This window comes from Gracilinanus agilis, chromosome 3, assembly GCF_016433145.1.
Source record: "Gracilinanus agilis isolate LMUSP501 chromosome 3, AgileGrace, whole genome shotgun sequence".
Taxonomy (NCBI): domain Eukaryota; kingdom Metazoa; phylum Chordata; class Mammalia; order Didelphimorphia; family Didelphidae; genus Gracilinanus; species Gracilinanus agilis.
In genome coordinates this window covers 404,622,508-404,640,693 of record NC_058132.1, presented here as the reverse complement: position 1 = coordinate 404,640,693, position 18,186 = coordinate 404,622,508, and the positions used below count along the sequence as shown (strand labels likewise).

The 18,186-nt window shown below is 34.1% G+C and overlaps 1 protein-coding gene across 1 annotated transcript in view; it reads left to right on the top strand.

Moving 5' to 3' along the window:
- The window catches only part of EFHC2 (EF-hand domain containing 2), a 163,116-nt gene that overhangs the window by 109,669 nt on the left and 35,261 nt on the right, over window positions 1-18,186 (top strand). The window contains exons 12-13 of the mRNA XM_044669224.1: window positions 9,352-9,549; window positions 10,953-11,045. Coding sequence (XP_044525159.1) covers window positions 9,352-9,549; window positions 10,953-11,045 — 291 coding nt within the window. The remainder of the gene's footprint in view (window positions 1-9,351; window positions 9,550-10,952; window positions 11,046-18,186) is intronic.

Genomic DNA, 18,186 nt, shown 5'->3' with positions numbered 1-18,186 from the left:
TCAAGAATATCAGTCCCAAATGGGTTCACAAGGTAATTTTTTAACCTCAAAAGAATAAATCCTGCATTATATAGATTATCATGAACATGAGAAAAAATGAACTGTTGTCCCATTACTTTATGAGGTAAATATGTCATTGATTTTCAAACTTGGCAAAGTGAACACTTAAAAATTATAGTTCAGTTTCATTTATAATAGATGGAGAAATACAAAAATTTAACAAAATGCAGTAAAACACTTAAATTTTTTTCCAATTGTGGCCAACCAAGATACTAGATACACCAGGCTAGTTTAATATTAGAACAAATTTCAATATAATATAAGATATGAATTAAAAGACCCCATGAAATATGATTATAAAAGTAAGTAATGAGACCTGCCAAGTTACATACTGCTAGCCTAACCTTCAAGATCTCTACACCACATGAGGCATCAGAACATGGCTTCAATGAAGGATGATTTTTCTAGTGTAATTTTTTAAAGGGCAAAAAAAAATTCTGCTATTTATTTTCAGTAAAGTGATTTAGATGTGAAGTTTCATGCTGTCTTGGCATTAACTTTAAATATGTATTCTAGCACATGGTGTTTTCAAAAATTCCATTTATCTTTTTCATCAAACAAAAGTAGCAAACATTTCAAAGAATTCATATGTGTGTAATTATGTCTTCAGAACAAAGAGCACCTTTTATTGGGATTTTGATTGTATAAGCATCCAGAGCTTTGAAAAGTTTCAGTTTCCACTCACATTCAAATGAAAAAAAGTAGAACCCAACTAATACAAATTGATTTTAATTTAATTACAATTCTCAGCTACTGTGCAAAAGATGCACAAACATACAAATAAACTTTACATCTAGGTCTCCTTTAGTGCAATAAAAAATCTTCTGAAATGATCATGTAATTTAGATTCACACTATTTGAAGTTCTGATGATGTTACATATGGTGATTGGTTCAAATCCAATGTAAATATACAGTGAGAATTTGAATAATGGGACCACTTCAGTGCATTCTTTATTTGAAATCAGGAACTAGCTGTATATATATATATATCTTAAATTCTTAGAGTGATATCACCTATCAAAAGGGGATTAGGCTTGTTTTGCTTGGCCACTGAGAGGAAGACTTAATGATGTAAATAATATTCGAGCTTTTTAGAAATGTCATAAAAGGTAGTTCTGCCTCCATAGAAATTTTCAGGGAGAGCCTAGATGACCACTTGTAGCTGATGTCAAGGAGATTCTTCTAGAGGTAGGATCAGATGAGACAACTTCTAAAGCTCTTTTGGCTGCTGAGATTTTATATAAACAAAAAACACTATAATAAAAAAATTGGGAAAACATTTGTGAAAAATGATAGATTAAGAACTCAACATTTGACATTTATAATTTGTTATTAAAATTCAAAGGCTAAAGAGAGGCTTGAAGGAATACATGGTCAAAGAATCTGGACAGAGAATTTATAAATTGTTAATAACTATTCTGGGCTAGAGTGCAGGGCCTGAAGTCAGGAAGACACATGTTCCTGAGTTTAAATCTGGTCTTGACACTCCCTTGTTGTGTGATCTTAAGCAAGTCACTTAATCCTGTTTGCCTCATTTTCCTCATTTGTTAAATGAACTGGAGAGAGAAATTGGAAAACCACGCCAATATCTTTGCCAAAAAAAATCTCAAATGGGGTTGTGAAGAGTTGGACATGACTGAAACAATAAAAATACTTGAAAAATGCCAACAATCTAATGAAAATTAAAGGAACCAGAAGCAGCCAAGATGGCTAAGTTTATTGAGAGCCAGACCTGGATATGGGGCATCCTGGGTTCAAATGTAGCCCCAGACACTTCTAACTGTGTGGCCCTGGGCAAGTCATTTAACCCTTCATTGCCTATCCCTTACCAGTCTTCTGCTTTGGGACCAATACATAGTATTGAGTCTAGGTCAGAAGATAAGGATTTAAAAAGAAAAAGAAAAAGCAACCTTGAGATATACTACCTCATAAGTGGAAATGTAAAAATGTATTAAAAACAATGAAATCAATGTGGGGTAGTAGATAAAAATAAGTAGATTCATACATATGCACCTGGAGAACCTAACAGATAATCTGAAGAAGAAACGCTTCTCTAACATTCTTGGAAATTGGTGATGCAACCTTTTATTTAAGACATTCAATAAGTGAACTCAATGCCCCTGAAACAGTTTATTCCAATTTGTAGATTTTTCCTTATATCAAGCCCAAATCCATTTTGTTGCATCTCTTCAAGCAAATCAAACAAAGGAATGCTTACAGGACTCCTGGGAAGAAAACTGAGTGAGAGGTAACTAAGAACTAGGTTATCTCTAAATTCAGGTGAAACACCCTCTCTATTTTCATCAAATTATAGTAAATTTTCCACAAGGTAATTCTTCTTTTTCTTTTTTAAAAACTTTAATACTACTAAGTTTTATTATTTTTGTTTTAATAGTACTTTATTCCCCCCCAATTACATATAAAAATAATTTTTGACATTCATTTAAAAATTTTTAAATTCTAAATTCTCCCCCTATCCCCAAGATAGCAAGCAATCCAATACAGTTTATACACATGTAAACCATATTTCCATTTTAGTTATGCAAGATAGTTCTTAAAGAAAAAAATACCTGCAAATCAACTCACCATCTAATAATGTTCCTGGTGCTATCCAGGCTTGGTGCCTCTAGCTTTCAGCTTGTCACTGTGCTGGTGGAAGTAGCCCTTATACCCTTTCTGATGAAACTTTTAGCAAAAGTTCCTTTTGGTGTTAATCTTATTAACAATATTCACGGACTCTGTTTTTAAGAAAAGTCAAAGGCCACGAATCCAACCATTCTCAAGGTTCCAGAAAGAAAAAGGGGTGAAGAATGAAAGGGAATGTCTATGGATGACTGTGGAATCCTAGAAAAAATTTATTTTGGAGGATGGAAGGTGAAAGTACTATAAAACATTCTGCAAAGTCCCTGAAAAGACAATTAGCAAACTATGAATTTCCAAAATATTCAGAACAATAAAAGAATTAAGCAAAAGTGTTAAAGAAATAAGGATAAAAATTAAAGCTCTTAGGAGAGAATCTAACGAGAAAGAATTTAGAACAAAGGACAGTGGCACAACTCAAAAAAGTTGATTCTCTCAAAAAAGGAAATGACAGAATTGAAATGCAATATATTTTTATATAGAGGCAGAAGGAAAATTCTATGAACAAAATCAGAAGACAATAAAATTATGATATAGGAGAGCTCTCTAAAATTGTATGGATCATAGATCTAGAAGTGAAAGCAACCTCTCAGACCATGTACTCTAGCCTCTTTTCTCATTAAAGGCCATACAGGTAGGAAATATCAGAGGCAGGATTTGAACTGCAATCCTCCAGACTCCAGAGCCTGTAAGCTTTCTTTTGTACCACTCTGGGAATTCAAAGACAGGAGAAAAAATAGTAATCTAAGGAAGATACCTTTCAGTAAAAATAGTGAAATACTAAATGCCACAACCCACAAAATTATACAGGAAAATTGCTCAGAAATATTGGAAGCAGACAGCAAAGTACAAACCAAGAGAATATACAATAAACCAATCAAAATAAACCTGAAGTTTACATTCCCCTCAAAAATCCTAGTCAGTACTACATCAAGCACCAAATTTTGTATGCAGCAGGGAAAGAAATCTTTCATATTCCAAGGACAATTAGAATATTACAGGTCTAATTTGTTTCTTGTTTACAAGAAATAAAAAGAAAAATTGCAACAGGATATTAAAAAACAAATACTAGTTTGCATTCTAAAACCACATACTCTGTAAAACTGAGTCTATGCATAAAAATAGACATTTCAAAACAGGAATAATTTTATTTCTGACTCCAAGACAACAAAACAGAGGTGAAGGGTATTAAATTCACAAACTGACCAAATAGGAGAAATTTATACACTTTAAGATAGTTGTGAAAGCCTAAGAAATGAAATATTTGTTTTCATGTGCCTAGGGTGACACAAAGCCATAAGTGTGGGGTGATGGAGTTGTTTTGTTTTTTGCTTTCTCTTTAAAAAGAGAATGTCAAGAATAGGAAAAGAACATTAGTGGGCTAAAAAAAACCTAAGATGCAAAACATATAATGGGAAGAATAAAGAAAGTAGGAGGAAAAAGTAAATGAATATTTTGTGGGTGGAAAAATATTACCTTTATTATTAGCAATAAATGGTGTGACTTAGCATTAGCAAAATTTCATTAGCAAATTTTTTTGGTGGTGTGATAATACTGAAAAATTCCTCCTGGGAAAAGAAAGAAAAGAATGAGATGGCAATGGCCAGTTAGAGCTCAACTGGAGTGGGTTAGAGTTAGACAAGAGAATCTTAAATTATTTAATTGTCTTTGGGGGTAGTTGGAGAATAACAAAATACTAGAGGGTAATGAAAACAAAATTTCTCACTAAGGGGCATTGCTAATTTATATCACTGAAATGAAAACAATGGAAGAGATTGGAAGCCAGGAATTGAAAGGGTTAAGTTTTGCAGTGAGCTGAGAAGAGGAAAGGCAAAACAACAGAAAAGCAAGAGAGAGAGAGAGAGAGGGAGAGAGAGAGACAGAGAGACAGAGAGACAGAGAGACAGAGAGACAGAGAGACAGAGACAGAGAGACAGAGAGAGAGAGACAGACAGACAGACAGACAGAGAGAGAGACAGACAGAGACAGAGACAGAGAGACAGAGACAAAGACAGAGACAGAGAGAGACAGAGAGAGAAAATCAAAGAGTAGATATTCTAAAAAGAAGAATTTGAAGGATGAAAATAGTATAAACAAAACAAACCATAGAGACTGATGGTAACTTAGGCAAATTATCTATTGATCTATCCAATCTGTTCTATCTACCATCTAACTTTCTATCTCTAGGTATCTAAATTTCCACATATATGTATATATGTATAAACATATATACATATATTTGCAAATATTAGATTATAAATACTACATTATAATTTAATGAAAGAACTTTTTGAAAACTTAACAGTTATATCCCTAAATATGAATGGACTGAACTCTCACAACACAAAGAGAAGTCATTAAAGAGGATTTAATTAAAAAAGCCAACAATTTCTTGAATATAGGAAATACATGTAAAACATATAAATATAGCCAGAGTGAAATGAGAAGGTAAAGATAAAGTATCTTTTATGCCCCAAGGTGTTGCTAAAAATTAGTTATTGTGATCATGTTTTCAGATAAGGCTTCAATAAAAATTAATAAGGTAAAAGAGATCAGGAAACTATAGACTACTTAAAGACTCTAGGAACCACTTAAAAACCCTAGTAAATATTTACCAGAAATTGCAAGTTCTGAAAAGACTAGATGAATTACAAAAGGAGGCTGAAAGTAGCACAATAAGAAGGGAAGACTTAAAAAAATAAATTCAATAGAAAGTTAAACAAGATGGAAAATATGAACTTAACAGATTATTAGAAAGAGTAGATTTGATTGATCTGAAGCTACTTATGAATGGGAATATTAAAAAATACACATATTTATGTGCTCACCTCGTTCTTATGGAACCTTTAAAAAATCTATCATATGCTAGGCCATGAGAATTTTGGTGTTTTTTTAAATTAAAAAAATATGAACTTAAAGACAAAACAAGAGTGTTTTCCATATGCAAAGTAGATTACAGAAAGATTACATGGATCTCTTCTTCTTTTTGCTTTCTATATGTCTGTAAATATGTATATATAATATATCTAAAACTAATTTAACTCATTGTTTTCAAAATTATATCTGTCTTCCTAGATATCTGCAGAACCATTCCCCCACTTCACCCCACACCCACCAATTTAAAACAGAAAAAAAAATCTTATAACAGATAAGCATAGTCAAGAAAAACAAATTTACACTATGATCATGTCTGAAAATATTTCTTCTTCTACATCTTATTTCTATGATTTGTTAGGAGGCAGGTAACTAATTTCATCATAAATCCTTTGGAGATGTATTTGATCCTTTCTGTGGTAACAGTTCTTATGTCTTTCAAAGTTTTTTCTTTACAATATTATTGTCATGATATGAATTGTTCTCCTGATGTGCTCACTTCGTTCTGTGTCAGTTTCTGCTTCCCAGGATTCTCTGAAATCATCTGTATCAAAATTTCTTAATGACACAATAATAATCTATTACATTCTATCCCAAAATTTATTCAGCTATTACCTCACTAATGGATATTCCCCTTCTTTGAAGTTAAATTCTTGTCTCCACTGTACTTATGCTGTAATTTGGATATCTACAAGGGCTTTCTGAAGTTTGGTGGTTGATGAAAATCTGGAGGCCTATAGAATTCAGAACTCAAAAGAAACTCTGAGCTCTATCTAATTTAATTCCTTTATTTCTAGTTAACTCCCTTCAGTAAATAGATTTGAAGTGCCTTGTCCAGGTAACAAGTCACAGAACCAAGGTTAACCCATTCTCTGACTCAGAATCAATTGCTCTTTCTTTAACACCATCTCATCTTTCTTCATTAAGCTGTTTTTTAATTTGTCACTAAAAATTATTATGTGAAAAATTTGTGACCAAGATGATATCTTTCTAAACCTGTTTCAGCAAATTTCATGCAGCTTCTTTTTGGAAAAAGCCAATCCCAAATGTAAATGCCAATTTTCTAGATAAATAAACACAATAATAATCTTTTAAAATTAAGCCAGTATAGGTGAAAATATTTTCTAACCTTTATTATGTGTTTCTTTTTGCTAGTTATCAAGCATTGAGTGTAATTTGCTTTTTTCTTGATGACCAAGTTATATTTATTAATATCAATTATTATATATGCAGCAATATTTTCAGAGATTATTGAGGGGGGTATAAAAGTATTTGACTCTACACTGGGTGAATACAAAATGCTGGGCTTTTATGATTTGGGGAATCATTTATTTTTTTCATTCTCTTGTCTTGCCATTAGTCCTCACTTTTTTTTTTTAACTGTTGTAAGAAGTTCTTTCCTTTAGCAATCTTATGCCATCATTCCCTCTCCTGATCTGTTGCTTTTATCATATTGTTGGTTAAAAAAAGATTCATGCTTTTATTTTTCAGTATTTTTATGTACTTTGACAAAATTTTGAATAAAACCAGATTTATTAGTGAGAACCTGGGCTTTAGGATAAACATTTTGGGAACCCTGCTACCTCTTTCTCTTATCTTCTGATTGAAGGCTCAAGAAGAGATCCATCAATAAAATTCATGGTTTAAGCTATCTCTCTAAAAATGCAAAAATATTCCCAATAAGTTGAATGAAATAGAGACTTTAATTATAAATTAATATAGGATAGCATAGAACATCAATCGTTTACCTTATGGGGATCTTGCTAGGATAACCATGAAACATCGAAAATCATCCAACATTTTGAAGCTTACAAAGTTATCTACTTGTTATAGTGGGAAGGGGAAGAAAAAGGCTATTCTCCTTTTCTTTTTAAAGGTTCTCTTTCAGTGATTCCACTGCAACAGCTTCTACCACTGAGCTGACCTGCTATTCAAATTCTGGACTCCATATTAGTTTGTTATTTTATATAAGATCCACAGGGGAGTACATTGAGTAAATGTAATCCAATTCCACTATACTTCCTATGTAGCATCATTTCATTTCATTTCATTCAATAGCTTTCTCTCTTTCCAAATCAATTTAAATATGTTTGCAACTTGTTTAATGCCTGTGATTCAATTGAAGTATTCTCCCCTCGATTTACGAAGTTACTTTTTTCAGTAAGGTAATTGATTGTAATTGATACCTAGACAAAAGAAAGGATAGGACCATGCACTACATGGTGAAAAATCATCTGGACTTCTCAACTCTTAATTGTTTTCTCTTCTAAAGAGGATGATTTTTGGATTAGAAATGATGAAAATGGTTAACACAGGGGCGAATTCAAATATAATTAAGGATATTTGTTAGAAAGCACTTTACTGTTGTCAGTGAATTTGAATCACCAGGCACAGATAAATTGCATTCTAGGTCATTGAATGAACTTATTGGTTTGATTTCTGATCCAATATCTGAGATTTTTGAAAGATTTTGGAAATGAGAATAGTTGTCACAGAACTTGTAAAGAGTAAACGTCACAATTTTTGGAAATGATCAGAAAGTGGAGTCATAACCTCTTTACCTTACTCTCCTTATCTGTAAAATGGAGATAATAAATGAGATAATAGTTGTAAAGAACTTAGCACAGTACCTGGAACATATTAAGCACCATGTAGGTGTTAGATATTGTTAAATTTATAAACCTAGTGAGCATGACTTTAATTCTTGGAAAAATTCTGGAACTTTATGTGAAAGTGATGGTTTGTGACCAGTTAGAAAGGAAAGCATTCTTCACAAAAACCCACCATATTTTAATTTTTTTAAAAATTAAGTTCAGGCTATGCCAAACTGACCCAGTTGTCATTTTTTAAGGTAAATAAACTGATAGATTGGAAATGCATAATATATTTTAACAAAGTTTTTGACAGAATCCTTTTATCCTTGTGGACAGGTCAGAGTTAAAAGATTAAAAACAGTGGATTCTTAAATGATTCTTAATAACAGAATCCAAAAAATAGTTATTAATTAATTGATATAAAGATTCTAGTGAAGAATCCCAGGTTTCTGTCCTTGACCTTATGTTGATCAACTAATGTATTGTTGACAAAATAAAGTTAAATTTTGATAAAGCTTATCAAAAATCTGGGAAAGAGAGCTAATACATTATATAGCAGTCATAATCCAAAAAATCTCAAGAGATCAACTCAGGTGAAGGTAAACATTACATTCTATATTCAAGTTTAAATTCAATTCATTCCAGAGAAGTTGAATTGAATTGAACATGCCACATTAAAAGTGTAATAATTTCTAAAACAATCGCAGCAGTAATCCCTCTGTTCTATGCCCTAATTAGATCAAAACTAGAGTATAGTGTTCAGTATTAGGTGTTACATTTTAGGAAAATCATAGATAATGGGGAAATTGAGGCCATATTATATAATAAGGACCATATGACCATATTATACAATAGGCCTTGGAACCAATAGACAGTATTAATTCCAAGATGGAAGGTAAGGGTTTAAAAAAATAAAAGTGATTCCCGATTGCCCAAAATGGACAAAGAGATTGAATGAAAATAATCACCTCTCTTCCATTTAATTGTGTAAGTCAAAGAATCTATTACTCTTCTGATGAATATGTGCCTTCATTGTGACAGCAAAAATATTTTCAAAGTATAAAACCCCAAATCTCTATCTTGTCTCAAAGAAATGAATTCAAATGTTTGATGAAAAGTAAGTAGTAAGTAAAAGTGTTATTTTTTAATATTTTCTGAATATATTTCCAATTTTCTTTACAGAGAAGTAATGTTAAATATATCAAATAAAAAACTCAGTGAGCATGAGATTATGACTATTGGACGTTTCTATAGTGTCAGAGAAGACTCTGAGAGTGAATTTACTTTCTTTCTTTCACTTGCTCAAGATCAGTTGAAGAAAAACACCTTTGAGATTTTTGACAAAATGATTGCCATGTGCATATACAAGGACCAGGCCAAGTAAGTCTTTGGATAGTTTATCCATTTGAATTAAATTTTAAGATTCTTTGAACCTTGAATGAGAAAGGCATTTACAAGATTTTTTACATTGTAACTGAAAGGAGAGTTTATTAAAGAGTTTATTCTTTGATCAGATTCCTGACTTTGTGTTTGCTGATAAAATACTTTGACTTCAAGGGAAACTTGCTCTTCCCCTTGAATTTTCTCTTTATCTATTGCCAACACTCTTATAATTACTTGATGAGCTAAGATTTTAACAAGATTAAGCAGTATGACATTTGCTACCTTTTAATATTATTTTATGCTAAGTAATGACCAACAATTTTGACCTCCATGTTAGAAGGAACTCTTTGCTGTTAAATTCTGTATAAATTTTCTTTGAAATTAGAGAAATCTAGTTAAGAGTTTATGTTTTGGGAACAGGTAGGTGGCTTTCTATATTGAAGACCAGGACAAGAGGTCCTGGGCTCAGAACTGACCTCAGATACTTCCTGGCTGTGTGACCCTGGGCAAGTCATTAAACCCCCATTGCCTAGCCCTTAACACTGTTCTGCCTTAGAACCAATACACAGTATTTACTCTAAAATGGAAGGTAAGAGTTTTTAAAAAAGAGTTTATGTTTCAGTGTGGTTTGAGTTTGAATATAATAAAACTTCAGTATTATTCAGTTAGCAAGAAATGTATTCAAGGCATCCAGGCCATGTCTAAAACCTTTCTTATAAATAATATAAATCTAACTTTTTCTTTGCAAAATTTGGTATCTTCCTATTTGAGTCAGAAAAGAGAATATTTTTTTATTGCTTCCCATTTCAGCTTATTAATTACAAAAAAACCCCTTCCCATTCCTCACTGCCTCCACTTTTTCCATATGCTGGTCTATGGATCTCTCTATTCCAGGTCATTTTAATAGAAATTGATCAGTGTATTGCATTGGTTAAACCCTCTGAAAAAAATCTGGAGTAGGCATCACTGGTTTCCAGGTTTTATGGGCTCAGTTCCAAAGAAAACACTAGGAAAAAACCTGAGTTTTGTAATGCTAGCTTCTCAATTGTCAGATTTATAGATAGTTCCACGCATTTACCTGATTAGTGGTTAAGAGGGCAGATTACATAGAGCCACCCTTGTGTCTACAACTTTAGTAGACTGTGCTGCCAATAACAAAGAATTCCAAATGTGGTTGAAAAAGTCATCGTGAGTTTAGAATTCAGTTATTTTTTTTAGTGGAAAAATGTGATGAAATGTGATATGATTATTTTTCATTTTATTAAGTCCTAATTCCAGTTTTCACAAGACTTCTTCAAAAACCACATTTTAGGACAAATTCACATTTTATCATTTTATTATTTGATTGTTACAAAAAGCAAACAAAGATGCATTATCCATTTTATTTGTATTTCCTGCAGAAGAGGACTATTGCCCAGTTCAGCTATCAGGACTCTCTGCAAGTCCTTTAGAATGCCTGTAGCAGATGATCTTCTAAGAGCCTTACTGTCCAAGTAAGTGATACATCAAATAATGCATATTTTGTTTATATATATGAATATATATGTGAGCATATATATTTCAAAGCATATTTATAATTATATATATTCTTTTTAATATCATTAATCAATATATCTTGATTAATTTATTTTTAAAGTCTTATCTTCTGTCTTAGAATCAATACTATATATTGGTTCCAAGACAGAAGAGTGGTAAGGGGTAGACAATGGGGGTTAAGTGACTTGTCCAGAGTCACACAGCTGGGAAGTGACTGAGGCCACATTTGAACCCAGAACCTCCCGTCTCTAGGCCTGGCTCTCAATCCACCTAGCTGCCCCTAATCAATATATATTTAAAGGTCTGTGAAAGTATGCTATTATACTTTGATAATGTTTTTACTTCACCATGATAGCACACATCCATCTGAGTGTTCAGTGGAAAAGGTGGACCCACAGCATGGGACAGAAGGTGAGATGAGGCCCATTTCAGCATTTCTGTGGGAAGCTGGTCATAGTAGACCAAAGGAGATAAAAAGAGAACTGGGAATACTGATTCCAAAACTTCAAGAAGTAGCTTAAACCAGTCACAAGAAAAATTGAACAAAATACAAGATCTAGAGAGAAGCATTCTGAGTAGGTTACACAAGTGTTAAATACTATTACAGTAAAACAAAGAGATTGAATAGGCCAATAAAATCATATCTGATCACAGCTCTAGAGCTAGAAGGAATTTCAGACATCCTGAGTTCATTCCTCTTCCCCTCTCATTCCATGTCGTGGGTAAACATCTGCTTTAGCTAAAATATAAGGTATGGACAAATCCCAAATATCTCTTCTGTTCCTCTTTTCAGCATTTTTTTAAACCTTTACCTTCTGTCTTAGAATCAATACTAGGCACTGGTTCCCAGGCAGAAGAGCAATAAAGACTAGGCAATGGGGGTTAAGTGACTTGCCCAGGGTCATACAAGTAGGAAATGTCTGAGACCAGATTTGAACCCAGTAACTCTCATCTCTAGACCTGGGTCTCTATCCACTGAGCCATCCAGCTGTCTCTTCTTCTTTTTTCTTAATATAAGTTCTTCCCTCTGGCTTCAAGAAGTACAAGTCTAATTCTTCTTCCACCTGGCATTTCTTTAAATACTCAAAAATAGAAACTATTCTTTCCCTTCTAAGTCTTTTCTTCTCTTCACCAAGCTAAACATGCCCAAGTAGCTTTATCTCATTAGTTTCTCTAGGGATAGTAAGTAATTCTTAACTTATACTTGAAAAAATGCTTTATAAGCTTTGTGAAAAGCTTATAAATGTGAATCATTATTAGATTAATAAATCATCATCTTCTCAAATGACTTTCTTTGCCTTGAGGCAACAAGAATTTTAAGAAACTTGGGGCAAATCACTAGAGGTTAGACAATGTCTATTTCAGTTTTGAGCAGCTATAACTCCACAATAGTGAAGGAATGTACTTTTAGACATCTTTTGTCCCTATGTATCAATCACCTAATTTCCCAGTTGGAAAAATACAAATTAACTGGATTCAAAAGATGTTTCTTTTCCAGTGCCCTGCCATGACCTGGGTCACATGCCTGACGGATTCCATCATCTGAGCAGATTCTTTTATTCCTTTGAAAGACTGTCTCAAGTCCTAATGGAACGATCAGCCCATGGCTTGAATTTATATAGCTCATTCTTATTGTCCCCAAAGGCCTTATAGCACCTTACAAACTTTCTGACCAAGCTCTGGCTTTCCAGGGCAATCCTAGGGAGCCCTTCCATGACTTGAATCCCTTTTGAAGTCTGTGGTTTCTGGAAAAAGTCACTAGTGTAAAGTTAGATGAGTTTATTCAATATAAAGTATACCCTGGGGTAATGTCACTCTCCTGCAGAAGGGCAGACACTTCCCAAGATAAAGCAGGGCAGCTGCTTAACAGCATACACCAGCACTGCATAAGTTGAGAACAGGAAGTAAAAACATAAATAAAAATATATCTAGATATGGTAGCAAGTGCCCTCACTTGGCTGCCACTCACATATTTTCCTTGTTTTGTACTTAGATATTTAAATTCACCTATCATTTGGTTTCTAGGTTCTCTTTCAATCTCAGATCTATCTCTTACATTGTTAATACAAACCAAGATAAAATAAGGCTGTATAGATTTTTCATGCCTCGTTGCCTCCCCCTCCCATCTTATACTCACCTGCTTACATGATGTTCAATGAAATGAGGTCACTTTACTTGCTAGCATTTCACTAATGCAACGCAACTTTCAAACACACTTAAATGGTCTCTTTGGTGGTAGTAATTCTGCATTAGTAACAAGAATGCTACTTGTATTGACATAAAGCCAAGAGTTCTGGAGAGTTTACAAATGCTCAAACCTATCACCAAACTATATGATTGTAGCTATCCTTCCTTTTGGGTTTTCAAATCGACTCAACTTTTTTGAAACTGATGCTTTTTGAAGTTACCAGTATTACATTTTCCCCCCTTTCCTAACATTCCTGACTTTTTCATTCTTGATAAAATTCCAGCGGGAGTTTTAAGTACTGCAACCTTTATTTGCTATCCTTTATATACTCATTAAAGAAGAGCAAGATCTTCCTCCTTTCTGCCCTCTGCCTATCTCCATGCCAGGGATTCAGAAAAGGTGTTTTGCTTTTTTTTTTTTTTTTTTTTTTAGCTATTCACGAATATAGCAGTGAGGAGTTAGGAGTGGGTACCCTTGACTCCATCATAGGAAGTCTTGAGGTAAAATTATCAGTTCATTTGCTCTTTCCTTCACTGAGAGGTAAAGGACATTTAATTTAATTTAATTTAATGTACATTGTCAGTGATAAAGCTAGTTAAAACACTTGAGTGCTGAAAAAATATTGGCCCAAATATGAAGTCTTCATCATCATCATCATCATCATCTTCTTGTTTTGTTCTTGTTCTTCTTGTTCTTTTCTTCTTGTTGTTGTTGTTCTTTTCTCCTTGTTCTTTTTCTTCTTGTTCTTCATTCTTCCTCCACCTTCTTACCCTTCTTCCCTCTTCCTCCTCTTCTTCCTTTACCTTCTATCTTAGAATCTCTACTAAGTATTGGTTTTGAGGCAGAAGAGAAGCAATGGCTAGGCAATGGAGGTTAAGTGGCTTGCCCAGGGTCATACAGGTAGGAAGTGCCTGAGGCCAGTTTTGAACCCAGACCTTCTACCTCTAGGCCTGGTGCTCTATCTGCTGAGCCATCTAGCTGCCCCTGTAATCTTATTTTTCAAAGAGAAGTTTTTGAAAATACAAAAGTATGTACCGTATATTATAAGAACCTCAAATGTTATTGATGAAGAGGAAGCGCCTCTAAAAACCATCACCACTAAAAACAAACAAACAAAGAAGCAAACAAACAAACAACCTTACAATCTCTTCTGGAATTCCTTGTCTTTTGTTCAACAGCAAATGCTTATTAAGGGCATACTATGTGTCAAGCACTGTGCTAAACTTTTGGGAAACATCAATCCATTGTAAAGATATCCTTTTCCAGAGTATTTTGCTTTTGGAGGCAAATACTTTTGTTTCTCATTCTTTAGATACCACCGTTCCCCTAGCAACCTCCTCCCAGCTTATTTTTGTTTGTTTGTTTTTACCATGTGGCTTCTCTCCGAAAAGCCTGCTCTGTAAAAAGCAGGTGACTCCTCTGGAATAAAGCATCCCATAATGGAAACTTTAATATGGTTTTAAACAGGAGATTTAACACGATTACACCAAGCTCTCACAGCCCTGCCACCTGCCCTCTCTCAAAGCTCTTTCTACCTCCTCTTCCCTCTTGGGAGGTATCTCACAGCAGCCCTTACACATGGTGCATTGGGAGCTGTTGCTATGGAAATGAGCAGTCATCACCACAGAGGAAGCTATGATTACCCTCCTGTGCCTTCCATTCTCAAAACTCTTGAGTCTCTCCTGCATAACGTTATCAAAAATATAAAGTGACCTGTATTTTATTATTATCTTTTAAAAAAGCCAAAACCTCGCCTTATATTTGGACCAAAAAAGTATTTTCTTTTCTTTCTGGTTTCCTTTGTTGGCAGTCATGGTCTAATTTGCTATTGGAATTTGTCTGGAGAGTTGTTAAGGATTCAGAATTGAAATGTTCTGTGGCTCCTTGCTTTGGGATATTTTGAGAACAGGGCCTTTTATGCAACCAAATTTAACTTGGCAATTTTGATAATGCATCTTGGCAATTCTAAATTTTCTGTGCTTAGCTATTCATGCTTTATGGAGAAAGGGTTTGGAATAGCTATCTTTCCAGGTCTGTCATTCTAGGATTCAGTGGCTATGGTCCACAGTCTCCACTCTTCTTTTATAGGTTAGCTTCATGCTTTTTACTGAATGGTTCAATGTGTACCCCAATTTATTGGTAAATATGCTAAAATGAGCCAAAACACATTAGAAAAAAGAATCCAAGTTTATGTGCATGCTATCATCCTCCTTTGGATCATGTATCCCCAGGCCATTTCCTTAATTAAATAAACCAATTTGGTTTTAGGGTTCTCTTTTTGAAGCTGAGTTATTAATTCCTTCATTATGTGCCAACCAGAGTACTACTCTGCCCAGTGACCCTGACCCCCCACCCTCCAAATGAGACAAAGGCTTTTTTGTTTCTATTACAATGTATCCCTCCTTTTAGGGCAGAGACCATCTTATTTTCATCTTTGTATCTGGAGGATCTAATACATGTTCATTAAATGCTTAGTGAATTAAACTGAATTATAGAAGTGTAACAGCTGTGGTACCCTTTCTTTACACAGTGGGTCCCCTGAATAGCTACCTCAGACACTATGGGGTCCATATCCACTCATAATGATAGCTCACAATCCCCATTGTTATGGTGACTTTTTTATTTAGCCATAGGGGACAATTAATTCAAAGCATTTAATGAAATATGTAGTGAATTTACAATAGAATATTATCCCTATAATACTAGAGTAGAGTTTCCATCAATATACACACTTTGCAGGGAGCAAGCATGGATAGGGATCAGTCATCAGGCACACTCATACATCTGACACCTCAAGAACTTAGTGCTATTTGCACTGATCCAGCTTCTTCCTGGGTTCAACACCTCTGTTGAGTGCAAGTTCTGTTGGTCTCTGCTGGTACTCTTCTTTGTTGGTTTGGGCATCTTTTCTGGGCATCGTTCCCTATGACTATATTTAGGGTTTATTTCTTTTAGGGCCAGGTAAGCCATTTCAGCTTCTGTCTGCTTGGGTATATTATCTAGAACCTCTCATTGATAAACCTTACCCTCTTTGACCAAAAAAAGTGATCAGTGTCTGTAAGCCAAGATTGTGTTGTTCAGTCCTGTCCAACATTCAAGTGATACCATTTGGGAAATATGGGAAATACCCATAGCAAAGATACTAGGGTGGTCTACCATTTTCCATTTCCAGCTCATTTTACAGATGAGGAACTGAGGCAAACAGGGTTAAGTGACTTGCCTAGGGTCACACATCTAGTAAGTGCCTGAGGTGGAAGATAAGTTGACTCTGTACCCATTGAACCACCTAGTTGCCCCTTGGACAAGATAGATCTTTCCTTTTTGACCCCATTTGTTCCAGTTACAGATAACTATTTAGCTTAGAGTTCCATCATTTTGTTTAAATCCTTACCTTTTGTCTTAGACTTGGAGGCTAGTTCCAATGCAGAAAAGCAGACTTGCCCAGCATTACACAAGTGTGTGAGGCCAGATTTGAATCAAGGACCTTCAGGCCTGGTTCTCTATCCAGAGCCATTTAGCTCTCCTGAATTCTATCATTTTTACCAAGATGCTTTCAAGTTTATTTGTAAAAGCTTGAGCCAGAACATCAGGTAAGTTAAAGAGCCAAGGTCAGAGTTCTCAAGCTTCTAGGCTTCAAATTCTGCTCTTTGTTTTAAGTATCTGTTATTAACAAAGCCTGATTGCTTTAATGTTATATTTTGGTCTCCAAAAACCTCAGTGTTTCTATAAAATAATTTGAAACAATACCCTATGACCAGAGTATTGATAGTTTTTACAGTTAATAAGCCATTTATCATTTTTGGTAGGTGGACCATGAATTACTTCAATGCCACACTAAAGTGGCATCTTCTATAAAAACTCCTACCTAGCTCAGCGTAAAGGGAACATTTTAGGATAATTATTATTTAGAGTTGAACAAAAGAAATTACCTTCCTCTCTATCTTTACAAGGTGCCAAAATTAATAATAGCACCAAAGATAAAGGTATTTAGATTTTATTGAAAAATGCTTTGGACTATCTAAAGTCTGGCATTATAAGGAAATGATATTGATTTTTAAAAAACAGATTGTTTTTTAAATAGATATGTCAAAACACATAAATGTATCTAATGTCTACATACGGATCTCATCAGAAAATAATGATAGCTGACATTTATTTATTTTCTGATATCTATTTACATAGCAGTTTTCACTTGACAAAGTGTTTCATACAGTTTATCTTGTTTGAGCCTCATAATAACCCTATGAATTAGGTACTACACATATTATACCATTTTGAGGTCAGAGACATTATGTGGTCACACAGAGAGATGAATAGGGTGTATAGGGGGAATGAAGAATGAGTCTTTCTTGATGCATAACTCCACTGTACCACATTCTGCCTAAGTGTAATCATGGGAACTACACTCATTTTAATGCTGTTCAGAGTAATTTGGGGATTGTTTTGAATTGCCTTCAGAGCCTGTGTTTTGTTCTTTACAATATTCTTACTATCAATAAATCTATAGTCCATATATTTGAATTTTGGAAATAGTCATAAAATTCATCCCCACCGAACTTGGTGAAAGGTAAATAGGGTCAATCTAATATGATATGTGGGTTTTGTTTAAATAACGATACCAGTTTTCCCCATAAGACAATTAAAAAGGGTTGTGCAAACCACATCAGAAGTTCCTGAAAGCAGATCAAAGTGTCAGATTTTCTCTGGGTTTCAGGGTATGAGACTAGTATCAACACAATGTCAAGAGAATTAGAACATGCCCTCTAGAATATTGAGTAGAGCCCCTGGACAGAATTTGTAGAGGACATAGACAGGAGCTTCATGGAAGAAGTGAGCATAGATGGGCTGTGATCTTTAACATCATAAATACATATATATAACATACACACAAATACACACATACTTACATA